This window comes from Desmodus rotundus, chromosome 6, assembly GCF_022682495.2.
Source record: "Desmodus rotundus isolate HL8 chromosome 6, HLdesRot8A.1, whole genome shotgun sequence".
NCBI lineage: Eukaryota > Metazoa > Chordata > Mammalia > Chiroptera > Phyllostomidae > Desmodus > Desmodus rotundus.
Window position 1 is genome coordinate 6,394,054 of NC_071392.1, and position 12,877 is coordinate 6,406,930.

The 12,877-nt window shown below is 47.7% G+C and overlaps 1 protein-coding gene across 5 annotated transcripts in view; it reads left to right on the forward strand.

The window, feature by feature from the left end:
* Nucleotides 1-10,328, forward strand: part of ELMO1 (engulfment and cell motility 1) — a 468,564-nt gene extending 458,236 nt beyond the window's left edge. For all 5 annotated transcript variants that reach the window (XM_053925918.2, XM_053925919.2, XM_053925917.2 and 2 more), the window contains 2 exons: nucleotides 3,127-3,204; nucleotides 8,902-10,328. In XM_053925918.2, coding sequence (XP_053781893.1) covers nucleotides 3,127-3,204; nucleotides 8,902-9,102 — 279 coding nt within the window. In that variant the 3' untranslated portion in view covers nucleotides 9,103-10,328. The remainder of the gene's footprint in view (nucleotides 1-3,126; nucleotides 3,205-8,901) is intronic.
* Nucleotides 10,329-12,877: the final 2,549 nt, after the last annotated feature.

A 12,877-nucleotide genomic window follows, 5' to 3' on the forward strand; every position in this document is an offset into this window, starting at 1 on the left:
CTAATGCTGTATAATGAAAATATGTTATATAAAACCCTACTCCTGTATTCATTCAGTCTATCATTTGGCCCCTGAAAGTGTCATCATGTCCAGAATTTCTCTGAGCATCGCCCCACCCAACATGCCTTGTAGAGTACCAGGTCAGAGGTCCTGGGCCAGGGGGAGTCTTCAGGTCTTCCTGCCTCCTCTGTCCCCAGTCCTTCCTCCACATGGTGAGGTGGGTTTTGTGAATTAGTGGAACAGAGGATGAAGATAAGCTGCCCTTGGACATAATTTTCCGCTGAATTACATCCACAGGGAATAAAAGACCTTAGATGGCAAGTAGCAAAGCCCCAGAGCCTCAGATGTCTAAGTGAGCATTGTGTGTGACAAGAAGCCCCTGAGGGTGACACTGCCCCAGATCCATGAGCACTTACTGCCACACCTCCTGGTGCCTCTCTCCCTCCCAGACAGCTCGGACAGGTGGCAGCTTCTGGAGTGTTCTCCTGGCAGGTGTTACCGCACCCAGCTCTGCAGCCTCCCTGCTCCAAGTGCTGAAGAGCTGACCTCCACCGACAACTCAATGACAACAAGCCAGAGACATCAATAAAACTCATTATAAGTGATAGCAGCCTTTCAAACAGCCATGCGGCTCAGAGAATTAATTCCTCCCACCCTCCCAGGCAGCTTTGGTGAAATTAAAGTGCAGATAGACGTGCTCATGAATTTCCCGTTTCCCGCCTGTGTTTGCCAGGAATCTAGGTCAGGACACGGCTCCTCCTCCACGTCTCCACTGGTACACGCCTCAGAAGGGCAAAGCCCCAAGTTTGCACGCCCCTCCTCCTCCTCGTCCATGCCCCTGAAGAAAAAAAAGTGTCACAAGGACAGCCACACTGACACTCTGGTCCCCAGCGACTTCAGCACCAAGTCAAGAGGAGGTTGAGTCTGTGCTTGAGCGGTGTTCACCCCGGGTGTCACTGGCAACGCAAAGCAGCTGTTCTCCAGTGTCAGCCCGGAAATCAGGCCATGAACTTCACCTTTCCCATTGACCTCCGAGGGTCCCCCTAGTGCTGCTGTAGGTAACATCCAGACTGGTTGTTCCAATGCAAAGCCCTGTCGTTCCCTATCTCTCCAGTCTCTCAGGTGTGAGGCAGTTTCCCTAGTGAATGATAATAAAGGTAACAAGTCATCGTGTATATAGTGCACCTAATCTAAAAACAACTTTCATGAATATGTGAGATTGGAGCTTAGCACTTTATTGAGAAAAATGTTTTAAGTTTTTTGAAAGAAGAAAATTACCTATGATTGTAGAACCTGACTGTAATGATTTCCACTTCACGTTTCACTTCCCGTCTCTGTCCACAGGTAAACATTGTTCCTAATTGTGATCAAATGTAAAGAATGTTCATTTCTCCTGCTATTTGCTTCACTTACAATCAGATCTTCATAAGCATCATATTGAATAGCTGGCCGCATATATTTCTCTGGGTTGCTAATTTGTGATTTCTTTAATGGTTCGCCTAGTGAAGGGAAGACCTGTATTTAGTGTCACATACAATGTTTTTTCTTGCTTTTCAGTTCTCTTAGGAGTAACCCCAGGACTGGGATTCTTTGCTCTTGATATGGATCGCCTTGCTGATATTTTTAACAGGATGATAGCAAGTTCTGGTACCACTAATAAGACCCATGATGATTTTTATTATAAACTAAAAGACCTGAGAGACATGTCAAACTTAGTAGGAAATTTGGTTTTTGCTTGTTTGTTTTGGTGAGGTCCTTTCTAACATTATCACTTTTCACTGGGCAGGCCTGAATGGAGACCTAAGGAGGAAAAAACGAAAAATGGAGAGAAGGGTAGTTTTGCAGAATAGCTCCCGTTCCGTGACTCGCCTCCTTCCCTCCCATTGTTTCTGTTCCCAGCAGCCGAGGAGGCTGTAAGAGTGAGAGATGCTGGTAGGTCTGGGCTCAAACAAGCGTTGCTCCCTCTTAATGAGAGGACTGCTAGAGGTGAGCCAGATACCAACCAATCCCGCCCCCCGCAAAGGGCCACACAGCCTGATGTTTGATGGTGTCAGGAGAGGTGGCCCACTGACGCTCAGCCTTTTGAGTTCCCCCTGGGTGAATTCTCTAACCCACCTGAAACTCTGAATGCTGGAAGCATGGACCTCTCCGTCCTCTTTCTATGGCATTCTTCTGTGACACTGGCCCAAGGCAAGTCCTCCGGTAGCATTTAAGGCAGAGGGCGATGGGGAGAAAGCTGCCCCCTAGCAGGGGATGCCTGGTGGGCACTTACTGAGGGTGCAGCTCTGGAGGAGGGGTGGCCGTGAGCGGTGCCAGTTCTAAAGACACAAAGAAGGAAGGCAGGTCGTAACAATGCAGAATACCAATGTGGATGCGCTTGGCCCTTCCCCTCCATGTTCGGAGGCGCTAGGGTGTTGAGATGTGTGATCATTCTTGTCGTCTAAAGGTTGTCTCCCTGCTGACTGCTAGAACAGACCGGTAGGGTGATCACTGTACCCAACATTGCACGGTGCAGACAATTTGAGAAGTGCATTTTAACACACATATTACAAGTGACAGAGAGTGTCTCAACCAAGGTCATTCAGCTACAATGAAATGATAGTGTCATTTAGGCCTTGGTCCTATGTGTCTGGCTCATTCTATTCACACTCAGTCGATGCTCAGCAGTGAATGAACCCAGGTCTTCTGACATCGAGCCCATGTTTCTCCCTGAGCTGCTATAGGATAAAATCTAGAGTTTGTGTAGCCCTTGCTGTACAGCAGTTTAGAGATCAAGGGATAGACATGTAACCTAAAGATAACGGGTTCACCCAAGATCTCATTACCTACCGTGTGTTAGGAAATGTGTATTCCTACGAACATCCCTCTGTGTGGGGTTATCAAAGACAGAGCAGCCCTAATGCTGCTGATTGGGAAGGAGTTTACAGCTTGTCCTGGTCTCCCAGAAGGGGGTGCTGAAGAAGAGAGAGGCACAGCTCTGGGCTCCATGGCCTTGGACAACTCAATGGCCTGCTGCTTCCCTGGACACAGTGTGAGCCTCCTCCACATTCAATCCGCAGCCCTTTGTAACTGCAAAACCAACGTGCCTGCTTCCCTGAACAGGGTGTTTGTTATGCTCTCTCGTAGGAGGTGCTTGAACTGGCTTTCTCCATCTTGTATGACTCAAACTGCCAGCTGAACTTCATCGCTCCTGACAAGCATGAGGTAAGGGTCTCAGAGGGGTTAATGTATGAGAGAAAGTCACATTTTCTCTAGAAAAACAAGCAGAAGAAAAGTGTTAGAAACACAGAAATTTCATTTAAAAAGGAAGAGCCTGCCTGAGAAAAATCAGGAACAAAGGAACATCTTGTTGACTTGGAAAGGAATGGGAAAACCGCCAGCTCTCACTGGCTCACTTAATAGTCCGTGATAAAGAAAAAGGACGGGTAGAGGGGTGAGGCTCAGCAGAGGCATAATCCTTAACCCAGAGGAAGAGCCACCCTCGTTACAGCTTTGGAGGTGCCACAGAATATTTAGTCTTTGGTCCTGATTGCTCCAAGATAAACTTGTCTCTATTCTTCAAACTGTTTTATATACCTGAAACTAATATAAAATAATATTGAATGTAAAGTGGAATTGAAAAGTAAAATTGAAAAAGAAAGACATTTGATAAGAGTAGGTTTTCTACCATGTTTCTTTAAATTACTTTGAGAAGTTCAGGGCTGTCTCTGGTGTTGGGTGTTATTTTTGAGATGCTTTTATTCCTTTTTGACATCATGTTATATGTATAATTTGTTTCTCTTCTTGAGGCACGCTGTCAGCTATATTTAAAATATTTAGCATAAAGCTAGGAAAAGGCATTTATAAGATAAAGTAGCAGCTATGGTTGATTTAACTTTTTATCTTGTAAACTAGCGTCCGACATCACGCTTGAAACTCTTATTTTTGTTTCGTGCGTGGTTGCATAAACATCTTTCAGAAAGGAAGGGAACATTTTACTAAAACATGACTTTTGTTCCCTCGTTCCCCGAGGAGACTTAGCTCATTTAGAAGTTATTCAGTATCGGTTTACAGTGGTGTGAAGCTTTTGAATAAAATTGTACATCCCGAAGAGAGAGGACAGATTAGATGCAAACCCTGCAGTTAGAAGGGTGTTTAAATATAATTCTGCGTTACTTGACATTTCATTTGCAGAAGGGTATGACTTTGTCTTCCCCTTCCTGAAAATAGATCCTGTGTCCTACCGTTTCTCTTTTTAAATAAAATTGTGGTTGCTCACAGGCCGGTATATTCAAGATGTGTACAGCTGTAGAGCAAACCACCTAAAAGAGCAGGACTGTGGATGTCATTTAAATCCAGGCGAGGCTGTTCTCCCCAGTGCACGTTAATCCCAGATAACGCTCAGTGCTCTGGGAATGCCATGCCTGCATTCATGTCTGCCCCTCGCAATGCAGCGGGGAGGAAATGCTGTGTGCTTGTGAGCGCTTTTAATTGCTTCAGACCACTTTCACGTCTATTACCTCATTTCACTGGCATCGTCACTCCATCAAACAGAAGGTTTTAGTACAGATGTCCTCATTTATAAATGAGGAGGAAGACATTTCCAAGAATGGAGTAGCTCAACGATAGTAAACATAACAGTAATGATAACTGTTCAATGCTTTACGTACTTCGTCTCACTTAATTCTCATCTAAAATTCCAAAAGAACAAACTAATAGTATCCCCATTTTATTAAGGAGGGGAATGAGGCACAGGGATGTTAAGACATTTGTCCAAGGTCAAACAAGGAGTAAGTGGCAGAGCTGGGATTGGAACCATGGGGCTTTTGCTCCAGAAACCCCTTCCCTTTGGCTCCTGCACTGTGAGGCTAGGGAGAGAGAAGAAAGAAAGCAGGACCTGGCCTCATAACGTCCTGCCTGTTCCCATCAGCCAGCCTCAGCAGTTTCCAACTCGCAGCCAGTCTGGTTTCATCTCTAGCACCCACCCCCAGCCGCATCCCCAGATCAGTCTCAGGCCAGTCCAGGTCCCATACCGTTTTATTTGAAAGTGTTCCTGTGCGCATCTCTAAATAATAAACAGTCCACTTCGAAACCTAACTACAGCACTCTCGTCACACCCAGTTTTGTAATGCTCTGACACCGCCACCGCATGCAGTCAGTTTTCAGATTTCCCCGACTGACTCGTTTGTGTGTCTCCCTTCTCTACTCTGTTCAGATCGGAATCCAAGTAATATCCATACAAGGCAACTGGTCAGCCAGTTTCTTAAGTGTGCTTAAGCCTATAGGTTCTCTCTCCTCTTGAGCCCCCCAGTTTCTTGTGAGCACATGCTGATTTTAATTGAAATTTATTCATTAAAAAGAAAAAAAGGTCATCTGTCTGGTAACATTGCCAATAGTCTAGATTTTGTTTATTATAATTCTGTGCATCAGTTTACTGTGGCTGCTGTAACACATTGCCGCCCACTCAGAGGCTTAAAACAACATAAGTGTATTATCTTACAATTCTGGAGGCCAGAGTTCTGATGCAGGTGTTTCTTGGCTAAATTCAAGGTATCAGCAGAGCCGAACTCCTTTCTGGAGGCTCTTGGGAACTTCCGTTTCCTCAGCCTTTCCCTTCCTAGACACTGTCTGCATTCCTTGGCTCGTGGCTTCCATCCATGAATAGCAAAATCGGGTCAAATCCTCACATCTTCTTCCGTAGTCAGATCTCCCTCTGCCTGTCTCTCCTCTCTCTGACTCCCATTCTGTTTCCCTCTGCCGCTTTTAAGGACCCTTGTGGTTACATTCCCACATGGACAATCCTAGATAACCTCCCTATTTCAGGATGAGCTAACTAGAAACCTTTATTCCCTTTGCCATGGAACCCAGCATTCTCGTGGGTTCTAGGGTTTGGACAGGGTCCTGTTGGAAAGGAGGGTGTTATTCTCCCTGCTACAGCCTGCACAGCCATGTCACATGTTTATCCATCTTCTCTATTTCCTGTTAAGTCATAATTAGATGATTAATCAAACTCAGGCTCAACTCTGGGCAGCATAGACTTGTGTTCTTCCACAGTGTCTGGTTATCTCTCTTTGGGGGGTTGTTAGCAGCCATTGATGATTATTATTGCCTAGATCCCAGCATCCATTAGAGGTTGCAAAAGATTGATATCCCTAATCTGTCCGTCCCTATTCATTTTAAGTGGGGTAGTTACATAAAGAGAAAATGGCCTTATTGACCATTTGGTTACCCTGAGGATATACAATGTAGATATGACAGGCAGGATACATACTTGATTTCTTTTACCTTCAAAATAATGAGCATCTTCCAAAGGAGACTGATGAGGTGTTTCGGGTGTTTGAGTATCATTATGAAGTAATGGATATAAACATATTTTTAAATTCAAACATTTAAACATAGTTGCTGTTGTTGTCATCGTCAGTGTCCCTGTCGAGGGAAAGTGGGAACGCCCTTTTGGTTTCTGAGGCCTGTTGGCATACCCGATGTCTTTGATAATCTTGAGTCATGCTGCTGTGACACAATATCCCAGGCTCATCTCGTTTGTTTCCTGCCTTTTCTTTATGGAGCTTTGGCTCCTTTTAGTTTAGCAACCAGAACTGGGCACTAGGCGTGCTCATCACTACTTGGTTGGTTATTATTTTTAGGCCTTTTTGTGGACAGAGCCACGAGCTATGATTCTTTTGAAAGACAAAATGCATCATACATTTATACTGATACGTCCAACTCAGATTCAGGACCACAGAGTTATTTATTGGTTGATGTACTTTTTAAATAAAATGTTCTATGCCTGCTGCCTCTCAAAAGAAAAGCGCCACAGAAGTGTTCCCACGGGTTAAATTAAACTGTATCGGGAAGCTCGCCAGCCCTGGGAAGGCTGCGAGGGGAGCAGTAATCCTCGGACTCGGGGAATCACAATGAGACAGTGTCAGACCTGCAAAGGGCCTCAGGGAGCAGGGGGTCCCAAGGTACGCGTACCTGGAGGCACCGCACAAATGGCTGGGAGCTTTTCTTTGTTGCTCTGTTGCAGTTGTGCCAATTTTCCCCCTTTGCCCTCCTCCGCCCAGCCCACCGCTCCACCCCGGCCCCCGCTCCCACAGTCCATCCCCACACCGTTGTCCGTGTCCGTGGGAGGGTCATTTATACATGTTCTTTGACTAGACCCTGCCCCTTCTTTCCACCCTTATCTTTCCCCCTCACCCCGCCCACCCCCGCCCCAGTCACTATCAGTCTGTTCCTTGTTTCCCTACCTCTGGTTCTCTTTTGCTCGTTTGTTTTGTTCATTAGGTTCCTCTTATAGGTGAGATCATATGGTATTTGTCCCTTACTGCCTGGCTTATTTCACTTAGCATAATGCTCTCCAGTTCCATCTAGTTTCCTTTCCCGAGATCTGTAACATAAGAATCTCTAGGGTGGGACCTAGGTATTTATTTTTATTATGGTTATTTATAGAGCAATGAATGCTTAGGTGTGTTCAGAATCTGTATAAAGTATTCATGAGGACACTAATACTTCCCAAAAGCCCTAAGCACTCAGCTAATGTTAGATGGGTTCAAAGCCGTGGCGTAGCGCCCAGAGCCAGGGCAGAAGCGAAACCCCACAGGTTAGGGCCGCAGCAGACAGACTTGGCCTCGTAACACACCCATGGTGCCCCCACTCAGCTTAAAGAGCCGTGCCACCAACATGCATCCCAGGAGGGTTCCATCCCATCACTGTGACCTCAGGTGTGTGGCGGTCTTATGTCGAGGTCTGTTACGTATTCTGGTAATCACTATACCAATGACAGGCTGGCTAGGGTCTGGAATTGCAACTTGAGACAGGGAGGGCAGGAGAGGGGGGAGTCTCATGCTAGAAGGAAGACCAGTGGGACAAGAAGAACACTGCCACTGGGGTCCTGTATAGGCCTGGGACAGCCTGACACATCAGCAGAGCACAACGTCCTGAACGCACATAGTTGTCTGAGGTGCCGGCAGCAGCGGCCAGGCAATGCAGCCCCACAACCAGTCACGGCAGGACCCCAGCCTCCGGGAGGGATGCTGACAAGAGCGGGGCAGGTCCTCAGGCCAACAAGGCACAGTGCCTCTCCTCCGAGAGTTCACAGTCTTCTAGAGAGAAAAAGGGTGCGATTCCTATTGTGAGAGGGGGTAATCAAGTGCTTAGTGGGGTACTCTGGGGGGCTTTCCAAATGAGGTGATGTCCTCATGCCCCAAAGACCTGGAGGAGAGAAACCCTGGGAGTTGAAGGTCCAGGGAAAAGAGGTCCCCGACAGGCAGCCAACCCACCACCTGCTGAGATCATCCAATAATTGTAGATGTTTTGTCTACCAGACATTGGGCAGCAGAAGGCTATCCTCCAGCCCTATTGCTAAGAAATACACAGGTAGAACTACCATTGATTCCAGGGTGGCACAGGGTTGTGCTCATGCATGCCAGGAATCAGAGGGGACAGGGCTTAGCTACTAGATCAGGAGCCACACCTGGAGTCAGGAAAGAAGCAACCCTGACCTGATGTTGCATCCAGGAGCGTTGGAATGCATTCCACCCTTACCTTAAAATGACAGCCCCGTGGGAGAGACGTTAGAGACATGCAGTTGCAGTTGTGGAGAACTCCAACCTGCTGTTATGTAGGGGGGCATTCTTTGCACAAAAGAGCGCAGGCACTGGAGTCTGATTGCGTAGGTTCAAATCCCACCCACTCCACATGCTAGCAAGTTACTGAACTTCTCTGTGCCTCAGTTCTCATAAAACTGAGATGATAACAGAAGTGCCACCCTTACAGAAATGTTGTGAATATTATAAATAGTGATGGAGGCAAAGCACTCAGCACAGAGCCTAGCACATGTGGAGTAATCAGTAAGTGTGAGCCGTTGTTACTACTCTTCAAAGCATCATCAGTAGTGATCCCTGTCACCTCCTTTCCCACCAGTACTGTATCTGGACGGACGGGCTGAACGCGCTGCTGGGGAAAGACATGATGAGTGAGCTAACACGGAATGACTTGGACACGCTGCTCAGCATGGAGATCAAGCTCCGCCTCCTGGACCTGGAAAACATTCAGATCCCCGACGCCCCCCCGCCCATCCCCAAGGAGCCCAGCAACTATGACTTCGTCTATGACTGTAACTGAAGTGGCCGGCCCCAAAGCCACCCCTCCGAAACTGGAAAATCTAGCTAGCAGGAGAGGAGAAGGAAAACACGCCAGCACCTTGGAATCCTCTTGTAAAGGGAAGCTGTGTGTCAACACTTCCTGGGGCCTCGCCTCCAGTCCCACCACTTTTCTGCCCCTACCTGACATCTGGCTCCCCACCCTGATTCTGTTTCTAGATTCCTCTGCTTTAGGTCACTTCCCGTCGCTGCAGTCTACTGGTGAGACGAGAGCAAAACCCACCACTGGCAAGAGAGCCAAAGGGCCCTCCCAGCCTGCTCCCCCGCTGGCCTGTCCTCCCTCGCGTGTGAAAGCCAGCAGCACCAGGCTGCCCCCAGCCAGCCGCCAGACCGAGGGAGAGCCCCAAGCACAGCTGGCATCTGAAGAAATAGCCTAACTACTTGAGAAGAACAAACACCACCTCCTCACTCCCCTTCTCCCTAGAGTCAGCTCACACCACCAGTTCCATGTGAACTGGAATCTGCTTTCAAATCCGCGCCCTCCTCCATTCTGGCCTCGGCCTTGGCCTTGGCCTGTTCCTTCCTGATCCCAAGAGCAGTAGTCGCTGCCTTGTCCTAGTTCTTGCCAGCCTTCGGTCCCCAGACACAATCCACAGGTCCCACGCCCACTTCATGTCTGCACTGTGACCCTGACCGAGGCCTCCTTCCCTCACCAGCTAGTCTTGGGTTTCCTCCCCCTGCCCCAGCCCGCACCTGCCTTCCTCACGCTCACACACCCTCCCAGCCCCTTAGCTGAAAGCACAAAGGGTAAACTCGGTTGTCATGCTCCATCTCTAATATAATATCCAAGACCTACCTGCCTCTGTGACAGGCGGTTGTGAGCTAAGGGTCCGGTGTTACCTTCTCCTGGGTGGGGGCAGGAGGCACTTCTGCTGCAACACAGGTTCCACAAGATGGTCAAGGTGTCCAATGTCCAAGTTTACATCATTGTAATTATTACAGGTGTTGACAGTTTGCAAAGGTTTGGGGTTGGTTGGTTGGTTGGGTTTTTTTTTTTTTTTTTTGGTTTGTTTTTGTACAAAAGAGTCTAACATTTTTTTGCCAAACAGATATATATTTAATGAAGAGAAGAGATACATAAATGTGTGTACTTTCCAGTTTTTTTAATTATTTTAATCCTAAACATCTTCCTGAGAATAACATTCCCTTAAACATTCTGTGGAATAAAGTTAATTGTGATGACTTGGGGAGCTGGTGCATTTCTGTGGTGACTTCAGTTCCTGCTGTTCAGTCGTCAGGGTCACCTGCGGGCCTGTCAGAATTGCAGCATCTTTGGCCCCACCCCAGACCCGCAGAAGTGGCTCCTGTGCATATTAGGGGACTCTGGAGCATTGCTGGTCACCATGGGCTCTGAGCGTCAGTAAAGGATGTTACGTGTAAGAGGACCATCTAAACTCATGGGGAAAATCCAACCCACTATGTAAAAATGTGATCTGTTCACTGTACATTGTGGCCTTCTGACCATGACATCCGCGTTTGTTTGTCTTCCTTGCCACTATATAACGTATAGAACGGACCGAATTAAACACTTTACACTCGCAGGGAATGATGGGGAAGAATGCAAACCCGTAGACCAGAAATAAGTTAAGCTGGCACAAATAAATCTATGAATTAATAAAACATGGATCAGAGCCCAGCCAAGGGTGTTTTGGAAGTTAGTTCTTCCAGAGGCACGTCTGGATCATCAGCTTTGAGGGGAGGTGTCAGCAAGGTCCAAGTGTGCAGAACTCAGCGTGGTGCAGCACCAGCCACCACAGCAGAAGGGTTAGATGCCGACAGGTCCCTGCTCCTTATGGTCACCAAGATATGCAATTACAGATTGGCCTGCGTCAAAATGACACAGTTCAGGCTCTCCATACACTGCAGGGAAAATAAGTCCTTCACAGACCATAGTAGTGCACAGATGACTATGCCCTCCACCAGAGTGCACACCTGAGAGCATCGAGTGGATGCTTCCTTTATCGTTAAACTTTGATGACATTAACTGCATGTCCTTCATGTCAGGGGCATGTGCTGACCTGCCCACCATCATGATAAAATGATAAATGTGGTAAGTGTTCAGTAAAAGAAAGAGAAAGTCATACCACTTTTTATTTAGGAGTTATCAGATGCCATCCATGCAGAGAGGAATTCTTCAGACCAAGATATCTGAGGTCCTGGAACTCTGGGTGTGAGAGATTGATCTGTCCTATGGCCCTTGCTGGGAAGGACCAGCCCCTCTCTCTTCTGTGACTCTTGCTTTCAGTAGAAACCAGCCCTCTCAGTTCTATAAAGAGCATCATCCTAACTCTCCTTAGACGCTGCTCCCGCGGACAGGTGAGATCCTGGGAGTGTGGTGTCCCTGTTCGGTGTTCCCAAGCAAGAACCACTTGAGCCCAGACTGGGACAAGCAAGGGAAGAGGGGAGGGGGATAAAAGTACTGAGAGGGCAGAATGCATTGCCTTTTACCTGGGGGAGAGAGAAGCCTACCAATGACTTCTGAGTTTCTGGAATGGTGAGTAAGCAGACGACAGGGCTGTTCTCTAGAAGAGACAGGGAGCAGCTGGTTTTCAGAAACGATAATGAGGGGAGGTAATGAGACGAGGGCAAGATGGTTGGACTTCTCCAAACAAAGAAACTGAATTGTGGGCAAGTCACTGAACCGCTGTGAGACTCTCACCTCACTCACAGAATGGAAACGGCATCGCTTCAGAAGGCTGGAGACAGGTGGCTGCAGACCCACAGCCGGTGCTCAGTAAGTAAATCCCCTCACCTCGCCTTCCATGCCAGTATCCAAAGTCTGACAATATACGAAGCACTCTCCCCAAAGATTCCCTTTCAATGCAACAAAATCTGTAAATGCGGTAGAAAGGACTTTCAATGACTTGACTTGAGCTTGTGTTAAAAAAGCATGAAACCCAAAGGTGCCGACCGCGGAGACAGAAATGGAATTGGAAGCACTGAGCCTGCAGTTGCGGCTGGGCCCGCCCCCCTCCCCCAGGGTGTGGGTAGTCGCAGCAGGCCTGAGGGCTCTGCCCCCCAGGTAGGGATGGAGGGCAGGCTCCAGCGTGTGCTACCTGAGGGGGGAGCTGGGGTCTTCCTACAAAAGCCAGGATCCTGAAAGCTCGGCTGCAGGTCAGAAGGGGGAGATCCACCCATTGGTGCGGAACCGTAACGTGAAATCTTATCTCTCTGACTGGCCTCTGGGTAGAAAAGGATTCGCCTAAAATATGAAACCTTGGGCCCTCAGCTCTCGTGCTTTTAGGATACATTTTACTGCTTCCATATGTTTCTAGATTGCCCACCTTGGAGACCAACATAAAACACTGGCTGGGCTGGGCAGAGCTGGACTCCCAGCAGAAGTAAAGCCCTGTGCCCCATTCCGGCTAACTTGCTGGCAGTGTGACTTCAAGTGAGTTATTTCCTGCCTTGTAAAACGTCTGTAGAACCCTTTTATAACAACTGCTGAAAGATTACGTTAGGTCATGTTTTTAAGTTCAATAGTGTGTAGTAAATTCTCATAGTTGGAACTTTCTGTTGCCAAAAATCTCCCAGGCTTGTGGCTGACCACGTGGGTCTTATGGCTTCTATAACATTCACACTTTTTCCTCACACATTGCTATTAAGCCTTATTTTCACTGTGCAAATATTACCCCCACCTTCCCGGGTGGTAGTGTTGGGTGTTGAACAACTGGGCCAGACCCTGGGTATTACCTGGAAAACCAGGATCAGTGGTCCAACCGGCAGGACCAGAGCTA